Source organism: Platalea leucorodia (genome assembly GCF_965183815.1).
Source record: "Platalea leucorodia genome assembly, chromosome: 4".
NCBI lineage: Eukaryota > Metazoa > Chordata > Aves > Pelecaniformes > Threskiornithidae > Platalea > Platalea leucorodia.
Genome location: NC_138826.1, coordinates 38,596,994 through 38,616,442, shown reverse-complemented (window position 1 = coordinate 38,616,442; position 19,449 = coordinate 38,596,994). Strand labels below are relative to the sequence as shown.

General features: G+C 42.9%; 1 protein-coding gene across 4 annotated transcripts in view; it reads left to right on the top strand.

Annotated features, from left to right (window-relative positions):
* The window catches only part of MICU1 (mitochondrial calcium uptake 1), a 113,931-nt gene that overhangs the window by 15,575 nt on the left and 78,907 nt on the right, over nucleotides 1-19,449 (top strand). For all 4 annotated transcript variants that reach the window (XM_082311235.1, XM_082311232.1, XM_082311233.1 and 1 more), the window contains one exon: nucleotides 12,402-12,585. In XM_082311235.1, the coding sequence (XP_082167361.1) occupies nucleotides 12,402-12,585 (184 nt within the window). The remainder of the gene's footprint in view (nucleotides 1-12,401; nucleotides 12,586-19,449) is intronic.

Here is a 19,449-nt window from a genome sequence, read left to right as displayed (position 1 = left end):
ATTAAGGCATTAAAGATGTAATAGGCTAAATCAAGAAGCAATTGAAAAAAATTTTACACTTTTTGGGCTAGGTAAGTAAGAGTTGATGCAGTGTTAGAGGAAGAGCAATAATAAAAGGAAAAGAGTATTTGGCTTGTATTTCTTTGTCATCTGCATAGAGCCTTGTGTAAATGCCCCAGCTCTTCTCAACTGACATGTGGGAAGCAGCACTTAATCTTTTATCAGTACTTAAAAAAAAAAAAAAACCCAACCTTTTTATTTCAAAACAGGTTTCTTGTACTTCTGATGATGAGGAACCTTGCAAAAAGGGATTAATATGGTGGTGCCTGTATGTGAATTTACCCTTTCCATTACTTAGCATGAAGAAAGACAGGACTTCTCAGGTGGTTTCTGACTGTCATGTGCAGCCTGAAACCAGTGTATTTCAGACTGATTCTGTAGGATATGCTTTGAGCAGCATCAGAAGCCAGTGCTGGGGTAAGGAAGCCCACACAAAGGTAGAGGAGAAGTCAAGGATTGAAAAGATGTATATAAAAAACCCCAGTGGTTGTATGAGGTGAGACAGGAAAGACTTATTTTGTGTCTTCCTAAGACTGGAGGTGAGTTGATGGGATCATCACGTTTGCTCTGCATCTGTGTGTAGCTTTCTGCTTAGCTGTCCCTTGCAGGTGAGTGTTGGTCTTGTTGCCTTCGCTGTCCTCCAGGAGCTCCTGCTGCCCGTTTTTCTTGGAATATCTCTCATCTAAATAATTACACCACAGGAGTAGGCAATGCTGCTCTGTTCTGCTGTGGTGAAGAATACTTCAGCAATGCAAATAACTGAGCTTAGAAGACTAATGAAGTTTACCCTTGCTAAGCAATAACTTAAACTCTGAGGATTTCCAGCTGGCAACAGAAGCAATTAAGTATCTGGGTGTTGGTATATGAATTGAATTAATTAATTGAAATAAATATTGGTGCAGTCATTGGCTAATCTAAATGAGGCATTAATATATGAGAAGTACTGAACCTCACAGTTTGCAGCAAGCTTAATGTTTATTAGAAATATTGTTATTTGTACTCATGTAAAGCTTGTATTCTCTATTTGTAGTTCCAAATACTGATTTAGTGTGTTATTAAATGGCCACAGGTATTGTCTTTATGTCTCAAACCTTCCTGGCTGAATCTGTGGGCAGTGAGCATGTGAAAGCGCTTAAATTGATGTTTCAGTGCTGAAGCTTGTCACTCAATCAGCCTCATATTGAATGAAGTAAGGGAGCAAATGTACCTTTGGGGAGTGCAGAAGGATCTCTGTAAGCAGAGTCCTGTCAGTGCTGTTCCTGATTGACTGGAAGTATTTGGTTATGCTTAATTTCTTATCCTTCCACAAACATATTAGCAGTAAGAATAAAAGCAAGACATCTGTGTTGCTCTGGAAGTTGGTTAACAAGATCTTTGCTACCGGTGTATTTGTCTCTAACGTGGTACTCGGTCTTATTTTGCTGCATCCCCGTGGCCTTGTTCTGTGCTCTTCTGGTTCTTGCCCCATCCTGTCCATAAGCTGAAGCAGTTAATCTCGAGAGACCTGTCTCCCAGCCCTGGTGGTATGTTCTTATTCTGTTACAAGCTCTGCCTTCGCAGGCTCCACTCCTCACCAGCCAGCTGAGCTGTTTTGGTGCTGGCTGCCACTTCTGCAGATTTCATTCCATCTCTACCATTTCTTCCTCTCTTCCTCCACCCTTTTCTTCTTTGGCCATCCTGTATCAAGTGCCCAATTGCTTTACTGGAAGATCCTCTGTAGGAAAGACCCTTTGTCTTCCTTGCTCTGCTGACCTTCACTGCTTTTTGTGTTTGGCTTCTCTCCATCAGTGCTTCTGAAATTAATTTTGAAGCCAAGATCAGCCCTTAGCTAACTGTTTAAGAATGCGTTGCTTTTTTGCATCAGTGATTTAGGGGCTTTAGAGTAATTTGCTTAGAATACATTTTTTAATGGCAGAATTGCTGGAAGTATCTTACGCCAGCTGAAACTCAGACTTTAAAAATCTTTGTTCTAGTGAAACAAAGGAAACCAAATAAATCATAATCAAGAGGGGAGAAGCGTGTTTTATAGCTGTAGATGTGTCAGGTGCTACTTAACCTGATGTAGGAGAGAGAAGATGAAAAAATGTAGGTATTATCCACGTTAGGTTATTTTTATTCTGAGAGCTCTGCTCCATTTTTTTTAATTCTTTGTGAGAGGTGACAGACTTAAGAGACTATCCTTGCAATTGCTGTGCTGAGGGTTTTCTCCTAAGGCTTGAAGACACATTGATCTATGAGTAGTGTCTTGAAAGAGCACTGTGTCCGCTCAGGTGGCTTTTGGCTTCATATTATTTTTACCCATGAGCATCAGGGGAAGGAAAGAATCTGATGCCGGGGAATGAGCCAAAGTCAAAACTGGAGTCAATTAGGAAAACATCTGAACTGCCCTGGAGGGGAGTGACCTCAGCTGACCTGCAGAGCTGAAAGCATGGGTATTGCCCTAAGCCTGCAGGGCCCTGGAGTTTGATCGGTGCATATTCATGATATCTTATTTAAGTGTTGCATAGCAAATCAGAGCTGGGATTTGTGCAGTGAAGCCAGGTGGAAATGCAAGAAACTGCTTCCTGAATTATCTTGGTTTGCTGCAACTTTATGGGGACTATACTTTGAATTCTCTGTCTCTTAACAGGATAAGCGTTGTTTGAACCCTGGGTCTTTAATGTCACTGGAAATGACACTTTAAATCCTTTTTTTAAAAATACGGGTGCCCTCTGGTGGCCAAGTTCAAGCCTACCGCCTCCCCTTTGCACCGAATAACTAAAAATACCTGCTCACCTTGCCCTCATCCCCAAAAGTGTGTTGGCTGTCCTCCAGTAGCTATCTGGAAGGCAACATCTCTCCAAGAAGTCACATTTGGGAGTGGAGTAGGGGGAATAATTTCCTGGCTCAGCAGAGGAAGCGCAGAAATTGTAAATATCACTTAGTTTTGATTAGTTCCTGATTTGGAAGTGCCAATGCAGTCATCGAGTGTCACCTTTTTAGGGTCTAGTCTTGTCACGGCTGTCACTTTCTAATGACGTTTGGTCATACCACCACCCGATGGCCCAGCTGCCTTCTGGGATGTGCTGAAGGTTGGATCTGTGGGGAGGAAACCAGGGAGAAAACTAGGGATGGGCATAATGTTCATTTATTAAGGCTTTAAAACAGAAGTTAGCCCAACCTTGGGGTTTTTAATTGCTTTTTACTTTGGCAAACTTCTACAGCTTCAGCTGTCTCCCGCAGTTGGCTGTTGCTGAGACTTGCTGGTGGAAGCTATACGCTCTTTTTTTTTTTGGTGTCTAGATCGCATATGGGATCATGTGTTATTGCTGCTCGTGGGGCCAGCTGAAGAGAAGAAAAGGCTTGTGAGGTTGAGGAGGCTTCGTTTAACATGTCACAGCCCATCTGTTTTCAGTCTGCCAAAACAGCTGAGGGATTCCATGAGGTACTGGCTGGGAAGGGAATAATGTTATTAAATGCCCTAGAGTTTGTTAGAGCAGAACAGTTTCTAATTGGTATTAATATAGCGGGGGATTGCTCCTTCCTTGACTTGCAGCTGAATTCATTGGGACTTTTGTCACAAAAGCATGAGGCCAGATTCTCAGAAGCATGCAGCTGTGTGAACGCATCCCAGGCTGGAGAGCAAAAAGTGGTGCCAGGAATGACCTCCTCTGGTCTTCCAGCTGTGAACAGCAGTATGGCCTGAAAGCTGTGATATGTTAGCCCTCTCGCTGACTGACCTCCTGTGATCTTCCCCTGCTGTCTGCTTTTAGCTAAAGACCAGGTTTCATGGGAATTAAAAAATCTGAAGGGATCTCATTTCCCCCACAAGGGATCTTGTAGCCCTCATACCCTTTCCCATAAGTCAATTAAAGGTTTCACACTCCTTTGGGTACCCAAAGCAATAAGATGTTCCCTGCATTTAAACAACTCCATCTTGCACGTTCCAGCTGTGAGAGTCAGTGGTCAGTGCTTGGAGCACTCTTCCTTTCTTCTTCCCCACTGACCTGCTGGAGTTCCTCTCTATTTCCAGAGAATTATTTTATGTAACTTTAGTCCTCTGGCAACACCACATACCGTAGCTCTACATTTGCTCTCTTGTGTTCTCGTGTCCTCAATGGAAATGAAGATGGATCGAGTAGCACAGTCAGGTAGACAAAAGCTGCTTGTTGGGAGCCTATAAAACGCTGTGGTGTGGAAACTTCTGCTTTGCTCTATGCATGCAAATAGGCTCACCTGTTTCTTACTGCCTTGCAAGACTGAGCCTGTAGTTTGCGCAGCAAAACCAGATGCTACAGTGATTAAGGTTGTAGCACGTCTTCACTTAATGGCTTGTTGCATTATTGCAGACGGTCTGGGAAAGGGAACAGATGCTGATGAGAATTCATGTTCCTTCCCTGCCAGGTAACTGGGTGCTGGGGCTGCTCTCTCTTAGAAGTTCTTCATGATGCTTAATTATAGATACAGGCCAGTTAAACTAGATGGAAAGTAGTGTGTTTTGGATTAATGAACTTGTGTTCACATTTTATATTAGTAAAGAGACCTGATTTGTCTGTCCTTACAGAGAAACTATATATTTTCAAGGAATTTGGAGAAAATAAATAGTGAAAGTCACAATTCACATCAGCTTTTCTTTAGTTGATATTTGATGGGTATAACATCACATATACACACTTGACGTGTATAACATGCCTGGTAAGTGAATAGTGCTTCAGTGCAAATGAACTCCTTGATTGCTGAAGGTGCAAGTAGATTTAATAGACAACTTCCCAGAATTACTGCTTGCCTTGGCTAAGCTCTGCTTGAGCTAGAGCTTATCTCCTCTCACTTTAGCGGGATGGGCCCACTCAATCTTGTTTTTTTAGAGACCATTGGGGGAAGAGAAATCTGTACATCGAGAAGACTGTTAATTATCTGCACTGTGAACAAGGCTCTGTGTTATTGTCAGCCTCAGTGTACAGTAGTGCCTACTTTCAGCCGTTTCTTGGTTTTGTTATTAGGTTACAGAGGTTTCCAGCTTGTTCCTCTACCAGCAGTGCAGGCTATGATCAATTTACTCCTTTTTATCTCAGCCCGGGAGGAGTAAACTCTGACTCCAAAAAGCTTACCCTACTAAATATTGAATTTATGGCTTTTGGTAGGATTTAGAGAAAAAAAGATGGTAAAAAGCTGAAGAGCCTGAGCACAGTAGCCTAGGGGGGCAGCATCGGTGTCAAACAGGTGCATTATTTAATATTTAGACTTGATTTGAGATTCCTGTACTTGTACATACAAGGTTTGCATTTGTCCTTAAGACTGTGATGGTTCACCAGCAGTTACGATCAACTGACAATCCACTAAAGCCCAAAGTGACTTTCACAGGCATTAAGGTCTAGTATGGATGAAATTAGTCACATACACACGTCTGTGTTCGTTATGCCTATGTGTTCCTCTCGCTCTTTGGCCATTTTGATGGGTATTGTGTGCTTGCTTGTGCTCAACTTACCAAGGAAGCAAGACCATAATTTCTAGTGCTCTCTGAATCTTTACTGACAGACGGCAGGGGACCCAGGGACATGATCCTCTAGCTCATTAATAAAAGAGGAGGCGTAAGGCCAGGAACTTACCCTTGTCAGGGCTTGGGAGAAGCTCAGCCACGGGTTGATGATCAAATGTTCATTTTTAACCATGTTGTTAACCATTTTTCAATACACTGAATGTTTCGTGTTAATTTTTGTGTTGCTCCAGCTTATTAATCAAAGTATCATTTAGTGGCAAGTGGAATAATACAGTGTGAGAACTTGCATTTATTAAGTGAATGCTACTGCGATTATTGACAACACTGGTAATCTCATCAAAAAATGACATCTATTTAGCATAAGACTTATTTTCCATAAGCCCTTGTTGACTGTCATGAAATTCTTCTTTACCCTCCTTTAATTACAAAGCCTAGATCATCTTGTCTCCTCTGTCCAACGTCAGTCTTTGTCTAAATAACAGGTCTGTGATAAAACCTATTGCCCCGTTTTACTCTTTTAAAATATTAATAGCAATGAGTTAAGGCTTACTGAGTATCAACAGCAGTTGGGCAGAGAGTCTCATCTAGCTCTTAGTAAAACTAAACCTCAGATTGCCGCAGAAAGCTTTAGAAAGACCTCAGTAGAAAATAAATCTTTATCGTGTTGTTGTGTTGTATACACTTTTGCTACCATTCAAGTGAAGAGAGTCTGTCTGTGTTCTCTCTTGAGAAGATCAGGATATGTAGAATATAAAGCATTGTAAACAGAGTAAGTGTTCACTTGGAAATATATAGTTCTGTCACTTCCAATACTATGGTAAACAATAATCTCAATTTATTACATGCTCCTTGTTTTTGATAACTCAGACAATAAAAAGCTCACGTTCTCTTGGTCATTGCTTCCTTCTTGGGTGCTTCTGTGTCCCTTATCAATTTCCTACAGCTTTCAATTTATATGGAGTACATTTAACTCTCTCTTCCTATCTTTTCTGTTTCCTTATTTCTACAGGGCTTGCTTTCTTCTAAATTAAAGTTGTGAGTTTTTTCACTTGTTTTTTTTAGCAGTTATGGCATCCTTCTCACCCTTGGGTATAAGCTTTGAATACCCAATAAAACAATTTTCAGCAGTTGGTAGTTGTCATTCTAAGTCAGACTTATTTGTATCTCTTGATCTGGCTCATAATGTCAAGCTGATAAAGCCAGGCTCATACAAACCTGCAAGTATTGTAAAAAATAATAATAAAACAAGGGGGGGGGGGGGGAAGACTTTCTGTGGCTATTGATGGCACCTTAAAAAGCTTGTAGCATCAGAGACTCTGCCTCCCTTACTCTCCCAACCTAAGATATTTTTTTCTTGAAAACAAACACCGGTGAGTGACAGTGGTGAAGGGTGATGAGCTTGCTGTCTTTTGGGGGGGGGTGGGGGCAAAGGATAGAGAATAGGATGCCAGCTGTGATCTTACTGGGTTCATGTGGTCATCCAGCCTCGTGCTTCTTGCTATCTCTGCCAGCCTCACTGTTTTATTGAGTTACCTTCCCTTGCTGTATTGTCTGCATGGCCAGGAGCAAATACGAGGGGAGTTGCAGCAGTGACTGAAAGCAACTGCCATTTTCTTGGGGAGAAAAGAAGCTATCGAGCCTGTCAACCTTCAAAGTATAGTTCAGATCAAGAGGAGTTGAAGTGAGCAGAATGTTTGGGAGGTGAGAAGCACAGGCTTGCAGCTCTGTGCATGGTGGATGCTAACCAAGTTGTGGCTGCGTGCATCTGTCAGGGCTGCAGCTCGAGGGTATGGTTCTGTACACCACTCGGGGTGAGCTCTGTTTGGAAATGGAAGCAGCGTCTCCTGGATTAAGAAATTAACAGATTTATAGTTGACGAGGATATGAGGGTAATGTCAGTAGGATGCCTCCAGCGTGTGTTATTAGGGTTGGCAACCTTCATGAAGCAATTATTTTCCTCTGCAGGCTATCAGGGAGTCATCTCTAAGGACCAGCATGTTACCCTACGTGATCCAAGTTAGCTGGTAAGGCTGACCTAAAACATTCAGCTTCTTCAGAGTAGTCCCCTTCAAGGGTCTTGAAGCAGAGGTCCTCAGGCTCTGGCCTGACCATCTGCACCCACGTGCTGATGCTGGTGCCTAAACTGGGCTGCAGCAGAGGCGAGTGGGAGGGAGCGTGAGAAATCAGCTAGTCTGCTGCCAAGGCAGGGCTGGGTGCCTCCAAGCTACTCCTGACAGGCAGCTGTCTCGCCTATTTTTAGCAATTTGCTGGTGATGGAGAAAGCAGTGATGGAATAAATCCTCCCCGGCAGCTGATTCTAGTGTTCCCCTGTCCTTAACATTAAACGCTTTCTGCGTATATATACACATGTATGCGCTGACATCTTCTTCTTTCCCTGGTGTATAAGTCTCTTCCCTTATGATGTCCTTAAGCACATGTCCTGTGTCTTGTCCTGTCCTCGCTGGACCAAGAGAACAGTCCTGCAGCAGCTGTTTTATATAAATTACGGTTATCTCACCTTCCTCTTTCCCATCTTTCTTACAGCAATCTGACTTATTTAGGTTGGTTTTTCCCACAGTGTGTTCTGGACTCTTAACCATTCCGTGCTGCTCCCTGTCGGATCTTCTCCAGTTGGTCCAGCTCTTCCTTGGAGTGCACCATCAGTAGCTGAAGGCGCTTTCTGCAGGGATGTTCCCGCTGCTGGCTGGAGTGGAAGGAAGGACATGCATATCTCTCAGACTACACTGCTGTCTCCTTATGTTCTTGGACCTATTTTAGGCTGTGGCTGGTATCCAGAGCTGTCTCTTCAGTCTAATTGTTCATGTTCATCTCTGGAATCTGTCTTAATTTTGGTGTGTTCATTGCAGTTCTTACCACAAATTCATTGTGCTAATTGACGTCATTGTCAAGTACAGTGAAAGACAAGGAAAGAAGCAAAGTAGTAAAAAGTCCTGTGAGTGGGGTGACATCCTGAAAAATTGAGCTGTGGATTTTCATCATTTCTGGTTAATTTCTTATTAAAGTTTCAGCTAACTAATTTAGTTGCTGAACATGATTGAGCTGAGGATGAGACAGAGCTCCTCAGTTAAAGTACTCCCCATCCCTGGAGGCTGCCTGTTTTTATGAACTTTGTGTCCAAGCTTGCTTTTGTGTTTTGAAAGCCTGAAGTTTTAAGTGGCTTTTAAACCTCACTTGGATGTCTCCAGATGTTTACATGCAAGGAGAGTGGCGACTCTATTCAACTGAAGAACACATCTGTAGGGCAGGATTCCTCTCTCCTGCTTTTTGTTTGGTGGCAAGATCTTTGCTGATCCCTGAGTGCCCAACTTCTTGTTAGATCTCCTATGTTTCCTTCTGAGACTAAATAGCATCTGATAGCTAAGTACTTTTCTGCTGTCTTCAGGATTAGAATAACTGAGCTCTGTTATCTCTGGCGTGAAGCTTTGTTCTTTTAGCACACTGTTCTGCTTCTGTCTCTCAAAGAAGAAAAATACTTTTAAGTGAGGGATTGTGATTTCTTTAATTGGAAAACCTGCAACTGTGGACTATCCTGCCAATGCCTGGTGTGAGTCCCGGCATACTTCGTGGATGTATGTCCTAGGGTTGCATGTGTTTGGCTTTCTCAAAGAATGATTTGCTAAGGGGGAATTCAGCATTGAGTAGTCCTCTGTGGTAGCTAGGTGGTTTTCTTTGGGGATGATGAACCAAATCTTATGCTTGATTGTTGGCTTTCTCCAAGGATTAAAAGAAGAGATTACTAAGTAGGTGGGAAATAACGTCTTTGCCTCAAATTCCATTCACTGGGGGGAAAAAACCTGAAGAGACTGGGAGGGTTGAATCTTGGCAGCTAGGATCTGGGGCAGGCATGCTCCCTGGAGAGAGGCTGGCAGCTAGCCTTGGCATTCAGTGAAGGGAGTCTTTGTATTTTAGTTTCCCTTTTGTGCAGAAGCTGTAGCAACAGGCATGCCATTGGAAAGTCAGTCTCATCAAAAAAGGAGGTGAAGAGTCTTCACTTGCTGATGGCAGTCCAGCAGGGTGGATATTTCTGGAGCTATGAGGTTTCTCCAGCAGTGCTCTGACATCTGCATTGAAAGACTCCTTTATGTGGGCGCAGTATGGAAGTTGCAGGTGTTGGAAGCCAAGAATTTCAACAGAGGATGGTTGTGCAGGATGTAAAATACACAGAGTAGTAGGTGTACATAGAGAGCGGATCATTTAATGGTTAATTCAGTGAGTAGTTTGGACTGTGGCCTGAAGGTCAAGAATAGCAGGTACTGTTTAAAACCTTGTTTGAGGAGTAGACTAAAAGTTCTGCTTTTATTCTCATAGCCCATTTTGCTTGTATGCTGGGAAGGTGATCTAACTGTAGAGCAGAATTAATTACGTAGATAAACCAGAGGGGGGGGAAAAAGCTGACTGTATTCAGACAGCCTACGTCTGTATCGCTGTAGCCAACTGGCTTGACAGCGTGATGGATTGAAGGAATGTGTAGGATTTGCTGAAAATGTTCGATTTTGAATTTCATCTATCCCTTTCCTGGTTTGCTAGCTGTCAGTCAAGCATTACAGGAGCAAATCTTCACTGATACAGCTATTCTCTGGCATGTTCCAGACAGACTAGCGTGGTTGTGTGGATAAGCAATCAATTTTCTATTGCTTTTCTGTCCCCAGGACCTTTTCCCAAGAGATTCTCTCAGAGCTACTTAAGACTCGTGCCCTGCCTACATAAGGGCTTTCCTTGTCAGCACTGCTGTTGTAGCCTCAGCTGGCAACAGCTTATTCTAGCAAACTGTGTATCAGCCAAAACCACGACTCTGCAAGGATGTGCCAGTGCTGATTAAACTTTCAGGAAAGGCTTCAGGAGAGGTGCCAGTGTGGACTTGGTGCTCCAAGAGACGGATCAGCTGCCAGGCTCTTCTGGGCAGATAATTTCCCTATCTTCAGATGCTCATGGAGGACTCAGGTTTGGATCCTGTCTCGGAAAGTTTGGTTCAGTGGAAGTCTTAAGGATGGTGGTTTGCTGTAAGACTTAAGAAAATATATTGGCAGATAAAGGCTCAGGACCTTTTCAGAAAGGAAAGGCTGGCATGTTAGACTCCACTTTGCATGAAAAGGCTTGATGAGTACTGCTCTTCACCAGGCATTTGTGTATCTCATTAAATCAAACCCTTGTGATGGAGTTGTATTCTGTCCCAGCATGGGCTAAAAACCTCTGAACTGCTTTAACCCAGCTGTAGTGCCATGGGTTATTGCATTTCAAAGCAATGCTGGGAACTTGGTGGTGGTTGTTCAAGTGCTTTTGGTAGTTTGCTGAAGTAGTTCTCTCAATATGAACAAAAGTTAATTTGCTTTCATCATGATTCACTCTATTCTTAAGTATGCTCTTTTGGAGTTTATTCTAGAATAATAAAGTTTTAGCTTCCCACTAGTGCTGTGGAAGGATTTGAGTTCTTTAGTCCTTCCCCATTTATCCTGTACGGTGACTGTTAGTGAATTATTGGAGTGAGTTGTCTTTTAATTTGGTAGCATTTAAATTAATTGAAGGAGCACCTACCCTCATTTCTTCTCTTTGCAAGATGATACACAGATTGCTGCAAAGCTGTGTATTGCTTGGCAGAGGAGCACAGACTCTTCTCTGTTAATTTTACATACCACACCTGTGTTTTCCAAGAAACTGGTAGGATGAAATATGCACAGCCTTTTGCTTAGAACTTGGAAGACTTCAAAAATCTTGGTTTGTTTTTGTTTTTCTCCCAAGGCATCCTTTCTTGAATAAACTCATGCAGCTGTAAATGACTGTGTTCACAGTTACAGGGAGTACCAAAGTACCAGCCTTCATCTGAAGGCTGCTGGCTAATGAGCGGTACCTAACTGTGTGCAAGCCCTGTATGCTGTGATAAGTCCAAAATAAATCATCAGGAATGCAAAGTAAAGGTGGCTTTGCTTAAGTTACAGGCAGGCTGGGATGTTTGCCTGAGCTGTTTGAGTCCTTTAGACAGAGAAATAATTTCGTCAAACCATTTGCTTTGTTGCTTGTGACATGTTAACGTATCCTTAGAGATTATAATTTCACTGATGTTAATGTGGTCTGAGCTCTGTCTGGTTATAAACCGCTTTACAAGTAAAGCGTAGGAAAGCCCTAGCATTGTTTGGCTTATGGATTTATCCTGCTTTTTATTTAACCACCCCATTGCCAGCTGCAATTCTGCAAGTTGCTCGTGGCTTAGACTGAGCGATTTTGAGTATTGAGTCTTGGTCTAAAAACAGGGTCACCGGAGATCTTTGTATTTCAAGAGGGGTCCTTTGCTCTGCCAGAGTTGTATTTCCAGCTTGAGCATAAACAACTCTGGTTTTTGTTGCCACAAATCCTGTAGCACTGGAGTTTAGAAGAGTCATTGGTGGAAGAGGGAAATAAAACAGCCTGTCACCTGCTGGAGATAGAAAATAAATTAGTTGAGCTGAAACAAAGAGGCTATTCTTCCTGAATCCTGCAGTGCTGATGGTAAAACACATTTCTGTCACTTTTATATAAATCTTTTTTGGGGGAGCGAGGGTGGAATTTAGCACTAAAGGAGGTATGGTATGCCCTTCCCAATCTTTCTTGCATGTGTAGTTTTTGGGAGAGGGTACTGGTGTTCTTGGACTGGGAAAAATCACTGTGATTATTAGTTTGGGTATTGGGGTGGAGGGGTGGAAATTTGATGACAGCAGGGAAAAGCACTGATGGCTGCTTTGCTTTTGCTTTGCAATCCTCCATGCTGAACTGTAACAAGCGTTTCATTCAGGGAGAGCCTTGCAGGGCCACCTTTGTAGCCTTAGCACCCCTCTCAATTGCCTAAATCAATGTTTTCTTTTCCCTTGTACAGGGCCTACGCGGAGGACTCATCCTCTGTAAAACACGATCCGAGGACAGAGCCGAGCGAGAAGGTGAAGCACGAGGAGGAGGAGGAGAGCAGTAGCAGCGAGGGTAGAAAAGCCGTTGCATCAGGTGAAGAGGGGACTCTGCCAGAAGGGAAGAAGAAGAAGCGTTCCGGGTTCAGGGACCGTAAGGTACCGAACTTGGACTTGTTGCACCTGCAGCTGTTGCACTGTAGTGGAAAAAGGGAGAAAACTTGCAGAACGCTTTATTCAGTTTGTGTTACAGCACGTGTATAGAGTCTGGCTTTTGCTCTGTACTTCTCTTTATTTTCTAAGGGACCTTACTGTTTTGGGAACCTACTTTCTTGGCATGCTACCTTGAGTTTCTTTAGGTTGAAACTTGTTTATTTGGAAAGCACAGTACACTGATCCTCTGAAATGGAGACCTCTTTTCCCATCTCCAGTTGGATGTCTGAGAAGTGGCTCACTGAGAAATCAAAGTTCCTGTGTTGATGACTGTTAGGATGGTGCATGCAAAGTAGGGAATTGATGCAAAAGCTTTAAAACCATCTAGGGCACCCAGCATGTCTGTCTTTGAGTCAGTCTGTTTGCCTGTGAACATACACTGTGTATGTAGGAAGAAGTAGAGGATGAGTGTGGAAGGGAGGGTTATAGGAAAGGAGTACTTTAATTTTTCCTTTAATTATTCCATGTAAGCGTAGCTGTTGAAATACAGCTTCACTCCCTATTCATGGTTAGTTGTGTCTCTCTGTTGATGCTTATGCCTTTTTAATTTTCATATCAGACACATTTTCAAGAGGAGGAAAGCTTGAGTAATGAACTGTGTTGTCAGCTTGTGACCTGCCTTCACTGTTGGGCAATCCTTAGAGCTTTGGGCTCCTCAGAACTGTCTGACAGCTAGTTTGGTACTATCTGTAACCACTGTTATTACAAGATGTACGATTTGGTCTGATGGAGAGTCCTGTAACTGAGAGATGGCAGACAGCAGTATTTTATTTTTTAAACCTGTCTGGATGTCGGTTTTATTGGGCTGTGTTTGATTTAATATCTTTGCAGTGCCAAAGAGGAGAGCGGGAGTATATGCTCTTCCCAATTCCTTTTTGTATGATTTGCTTCTGATAATTATTTTTAAGTTTGTATCCTGCAGGCTGCATCTCATTAGCTGTTAAATTGTGGATGGTCGTATATAGTGGCTTAACAGCTTTTCATAAAAAATTAAGAGCTGTTTCAGTTGAAGTTGCTGAATCATGCTCTGTTCTTGGTTAGAGTAGATTACACAACTTGAAATTTCCAGGTGCCTTGCGGTGTTTGGGACTCCAAACCTTCTCTGTGACATGCAGGTGGCAGTTCAGTGAAGTTATGTTGTAAGATACTACGCTGAGATATTCAGAACTGTCCAGGAATATGGGTTCTCGGCTTCTGCTAATTCCTGGCAGCTGGGTGTCAGGTACTCTTGACAGCTTCAGCAAAACTTCAACTCTTGCCAGTACCACTCAAGAAAAGCGGGGTATTTTTTCCAGTGTTAGCAGATGGAGGCAGGTTGCAGAGAGCAAAGAAACAATCCACCTTCATCCACACTCTTATTTTTAAAAAAGAACATTTGTTGATACAGCGAATGTAATGATTGATTTTTGTCTTACGTGGCTGGTTGCTTCTGGCTAGGGAAGCCAGAGAATGTTTGTTCGCAAGCAAGGGCACTTATTCCAGTTGTTAGGAGACATGCCTACATTGACCAGCTCTTTCCTTCCCATACTAGGCAGGGATGAACGTGGCCACACTTTCCAAATAAGACATGAGCCAGGCGTGGAGGGTGCCCAAGAGGTCCGGCAGGAACAATGTGCAGCCTGGATCCCTTTTCAATCCACAGCCTGCCTTCCTCCTACAGTGCTCGACTTGGGAGCAGCAATTGCAGCGGGGAGAGCACTGTTTCAAACAGATCTTGCAAGCTTTTTGCCAACATAAGACCTTTTCTCTCCAGCGTTAAGGTGGAATGTACATTCTGTGACCTGAATGCCAGGGTTGCTTTTGCTTCGTTTAGTGCAGGATGTAACTGGTCGTCTCCCAGGTGCCGGGTTCCCTGTTTATGTTTGAGCAGCTCCGTTGTGGGCTTGGTGTTTGATCGGCAGTTGCCCTAGTGAGTCATCTCAGGAGGTATGTTTGAATGTTTCCAGCTTGGATGACAGAGGAAGGTGTGCCCCAGCTCCCCACTCAAAATCAGGGCTGCTCCCAGGATGTCCTCCTTCCCTAATCAGTTGTGTAGCATCTAGGGAACTCCTGACTCTTGTATATGTTTTTAAAAAAACAAACAACAAAACTCACAGTAAAAACCCTTTCTAACTCTTCCCATAATTGAAAATAGCGTGGGGTTTTCCTTGAGAAAAAAATTAAGCTTAATTGAAAGTGTTTAACACTTGTTTGTTATCCCTATGTTGCTTTTAATGAAGTTGATGATTAGTGGTAAAATAATAAATTAGGCATGACGTTGCTATTTTGGGTAGTGATTCAGTGAAGAGGAAGTTGAAATATAAATCACTTGGCATCTGCTGGGGCTGGGATCGTGTGTGGCTGGTTCCTGGGCACAGCCTATGCGATGTTTAAGTCCTGACTGCATAAGGGAGGAAAGGAAAAGATTGTTTGAGTGCTTTTATAGTTTGAAGGCTAATGAGCGGTAATCCATGATGTGGGTGGGCTGTCATGTTAATTAATTTGCTAAAAAAGTTGGCATGCAGCATTTGAACTGCTTTATCAAGATCCGCTTGCAGTGTTTGCCGGGTCCTGCAGGTATGCTGCCTTAGGAGTGTTAATCGTGCTAAAACTTCATTTTAGTGTGCATTACAATAGGAAACCCAAAGAAAATAAATCCTAATTAATTTATCCTGCTAAGATGTGTGTGGTAAAGCTGGACTGCCAGAGTTTCCTTTCTGCTGTATGGTCAGGGAGGCCCTGGTGATGCTCTGGAAGTGAATTGAGATGTTAATTTAGAGCTTCACGTCAGAACAGGCTTAAGTTTTTTCTCCTTTTAACCTGAGGCTTAGCATAAACATTGACTGTCTCAACAGCAGCTTCACTCTTGTAGAGCAATAGGGATTACTTGCTCATCTTTCTCCTCCAGTACCTACTCTATTAATAAATGCCAAAAAGGGACTCTTCCCTTTTGGTCACATAATATCTTTCTGGAGGCCCCTGATTACATGAGGCTGCAGTTCTGGGGGCAGGATGAGAGTTTTTGGCTGGTGTCCACTGCGTCGAAGACGCAGGTGCGTACTGAGGGAAGGCAGCCTCCCGAGTGCGTGCTTTGCCAGGGAAGTATTTTGGAGTATTTCATAGGCGAGAGGTCGTGTGAGGAGAGACTTGTCTGGGATGATTTTGTATCCAGATTGTTTAGAAGTAGTGTAAAAAAAACCTCATAAATGGCTGTGTGTACACCCAAATACATACACATGTGCTTTTTATCTAAACATCTGTACAGAGAGATCGGGGCATCCAGACTATTGTCCACTTTGTGTTTTGTTGTTCCTGATTTTAGGATCTTGGCTGCTCCCTTCTTGGTCTGGCTTCATGTTCAAGCCAGTCTTGAAGTTTAGAGGGGTGGGTTGTAGTGTATTTGTTAATTTTTGCCAGCTGATTAGATCATGTTAGCAAAAATGAGGTAATTGAGAGTTCAGCTGCGGACAGAAGGAGAGAAGTGTTGCTGCATTTGCTGACTTCTCATAGGGAAGTTTAAGGAAGAAGTGTGATTTTGGTTGTGATGACAACAGCCTGTGAGATACTAAACAAGTGGTTTAGATTCTACTTTTTTGGTCTAGATTGTGAGTTATTCAAGACTGTGGTTCCTCAAAATTTTTCAGGAACGTATTTGTCCTGAAAATTGTGGGTTTTGTGTATGTCATAGCTAATTGCTGGAACTCAAAAGGTTGCAAATAATTAAAACTAACAGTAGCTTCCCATGAAACTCTTAGTAGCTGTACATAATCACGTTCCCTTGCGGATCTGACACTCAAATCGCTTAACAGGTAACACCCATTCCTTACACTGCAGTGGACTTAGAGGGGCTGCTTTGAGCTTTCAAGGAGATGGTACGTCAGCTTAGCTCTCTTTGTCCAGACATGGCAAACTGTATCAGAAGAACATGGTCACTAAAAATCCTTCACTTCCCATTTTACTGTCTGATACTGCTCTGAGACCTAATGCAAAATGAGACTATCAGCTCTCCGCCTGCTGCACCCTTAGGTCCTATCTTTGCAGGGGTGTTCATCTGCTCCTGTTGGAGAAGGGGAAGCCTCAAACCACTTTTATGTTTCTCATGAAACAACAGACTGCATGGGGACAAGCCTTTGGATTTGCAGATCTGTGCAGGGTTGTTGTGCTGCACGCTGAGATGTGAGACCTCTTTTTAGCCTGTGTTGTTATTGGGCTCTTGTGAGCCACGCCATGTCGTTTTGGGAGCCATACGTGGGTTTTGAGCAACAGACTGACCCTCCCTGCTCTGCAGCTGGGTATTCAAAATTGCATCCTCATGAGTGTCTGGCAGTCATCCAAGGAAGCTTTTTATTTTGCAGTGTTATGTGGATAGAAGATGGGATGGCAAATGATCTAGGAAAGGGCCACGCAAAAAATGGATGCTTTGCTTTTGTTGCAAGTGCTGATCATGGTGGATGGTGATGAAGGTGCGCCATGGATCTGAATGAGGTGTTGGAAAACTGCTGTGCCCAAAGTCGAAGCAAAATGTAGACTGCTTAACATCAATAAAACGGGGGCCTTGAGGATCACTCTGAGCTTGGAATAAGAAAAGTTGGCAGTGAAGTTGCTGGACCGGTAAGTAGGAGTCTCAGTACAGATGTCAGGCGAGGAACAGCAGCAATGCCCATACTCCAAAAATGGGAAGTACCTGACAGCAACGGGCCTGTCAGTAGCATCTTAGATCTTAAAACAGATACAGAGGAAAGATCCATTGCAGATGTGAAGTCGAATGGGATGCAACATGGTTTTGCTGGCAGAAATCTCAAGACTAATGTCTCTGGTGCAGCAGTGGAGTTGTTGAGTAAAAGAGGTGCAACTTACCTAGCTGGGTTGAAGGAAAGCATTTGATGGTGCCTTGCAAGAAATTATTCCACTGGCTTGGAAAATCAGGAGTAATGTAAAGTCTCAGGCAGACAAGTGTTTTAGCTAGAAAGCAGGCTGTGTTGAAAGGGTTTCGTGGATTGTGGTTGTGGTCTGTGGTGTCTGCTCTTGGCTCCAGTCCTGGGCTTGACACTGTAGCTGGTTTTAGTTGTCTTGCTCAAAGGTAAAAGTTCTTAACTATTGTTTTTTTTTTTTTGGCTGATCAGGTTGGGTGGGGTGTTATTCATAATGAGATCAAGTTGTTGCGACAGGAAGAAGTGAGAAATGGACCTGCAATCACAAGTCAAAAGATGACTTTGGCATAACAAGTTACTGCCTGCCAGGTAGGAGCTGTAGGCAAAGACGCATGCAGCTTTGCAGCTGGAAAGAGCTGGGAAAGTGCCTGTTGTCATTTACTGCGGTTCGGCTGATAGACGGCGACTTGTAACTTTGCAATAAAACAATTGCTTTTGATCCAATGCCCTTATCTTTGGAGGACGTTGTGGACTGAAGCAATAAAAATGGGATGAAGTTTGATTCTAGGTGCAAAGGCTAGTAAGAAAAGGGAGTAGTGACAAAAATTTTCTTTTATGCAGGTGGCTACAGGAAAGAGGAAGCTGGTTGTGTTGGTTGATGCAAGGTCGTTTCTGTGTTCCTGATGGGCTTGATTATAAAAAAGTTGTGGTGATGCAAAGAAGAATAGGGAGAATGCTTTAGATAATGTCAAAGCCATATCAGTGGGACCTTCTGCTGCATGTTGCTTGTCCCCTGCTCGCATTTGCTGGAGAGCTGAGCTGGATCAAGTGTAGAGGAGAGAGGCTCTGCTTTCCCCAGTGACTTTACCCAAGCCTGGGTTGGGAGATTAAAAGCCTTTGGCTTGTTTTATCCTAGAAATATGAAAAATTAGAGAGAGTGTTTTCTTTCTGATAAACATCAGGGTGGAGAAGTTGTTTGAGTTAAAGGACAAGGCTGAAACGGGGCCAAAGCCATAAATGATCTACAGATGCCTTGGCAGTACCCTTGATCTTGCCTGTTCTCTTCCAGCAGATCGTTGGTAGTTGGTTCCCCTCCACCCCCCGTGGCTCTTGGCCAGAAGTACTGAAGGTTTCAGGTACATTATGGACTGTGAAACGTGGTGTATAATGCAGGAATAAAAAGCTGAACTAAGAAGGAAAGTTTTCTGCTCTAATACATAGTGAAGTGTAGGTCTTTGTGTCTTTTTCCTCCCTTGTGGTCTTATGTTGTGATTTTTGTTTATAAAAGCTTTCTGTTCTCTTTGATTAATTCTGTCTGTGTGTTGGGGAAACCAGTTCTAGGTACAAAATAATCACTGCTGGCAGAGTTAGCAAGTGGCAGATTGGTGGGGAGAAGTGGACTGAGTAAAGGATGTTTCTGTGGAACTCCGCCAATGTGATAGAAAAGAGGAAAAAATGAGGTTGGGTGACTGAGCAACCAGCTGCGGCTCCAAGTAGTTTTTTCCAAGACTCGGCTTGAAAGTAAAGGTCTCTCCCAGTTCTCCAAGACTTTTCTTTTACTTTGTTTATTAATCATAAATCAGACCCTTCAACACTGTTTAAAATGTTGAGCTGCTCTATATTCACAGATGTGATACTAGTGGTTTTTTTATGTTTGTGTTTAAAAGTGCCTTCAGGGATTTTGTTAATTTTTTTTCCTCTGCCATCATAAAGAGTCAAAACTTATCAATAGTAAAGACTTTTAGTACTTTTAGTGTTTGTTCTTAATTCTGGGACATCAGGAATTGATACTTCCAATTTTCCTGGTAGTTCAAAGGCTGAGGATAGGAGGAATTTTGACCCTTTCAACATTTTCTTTCAAGTGTTGTGTTGCTGCACACAACTTTGTTGTCATGTGGCAAAACCTTCAGAGGACTAAGGTGCTAATGTAGTGTTGGGGGAGGAACTGTGCACACCTAAT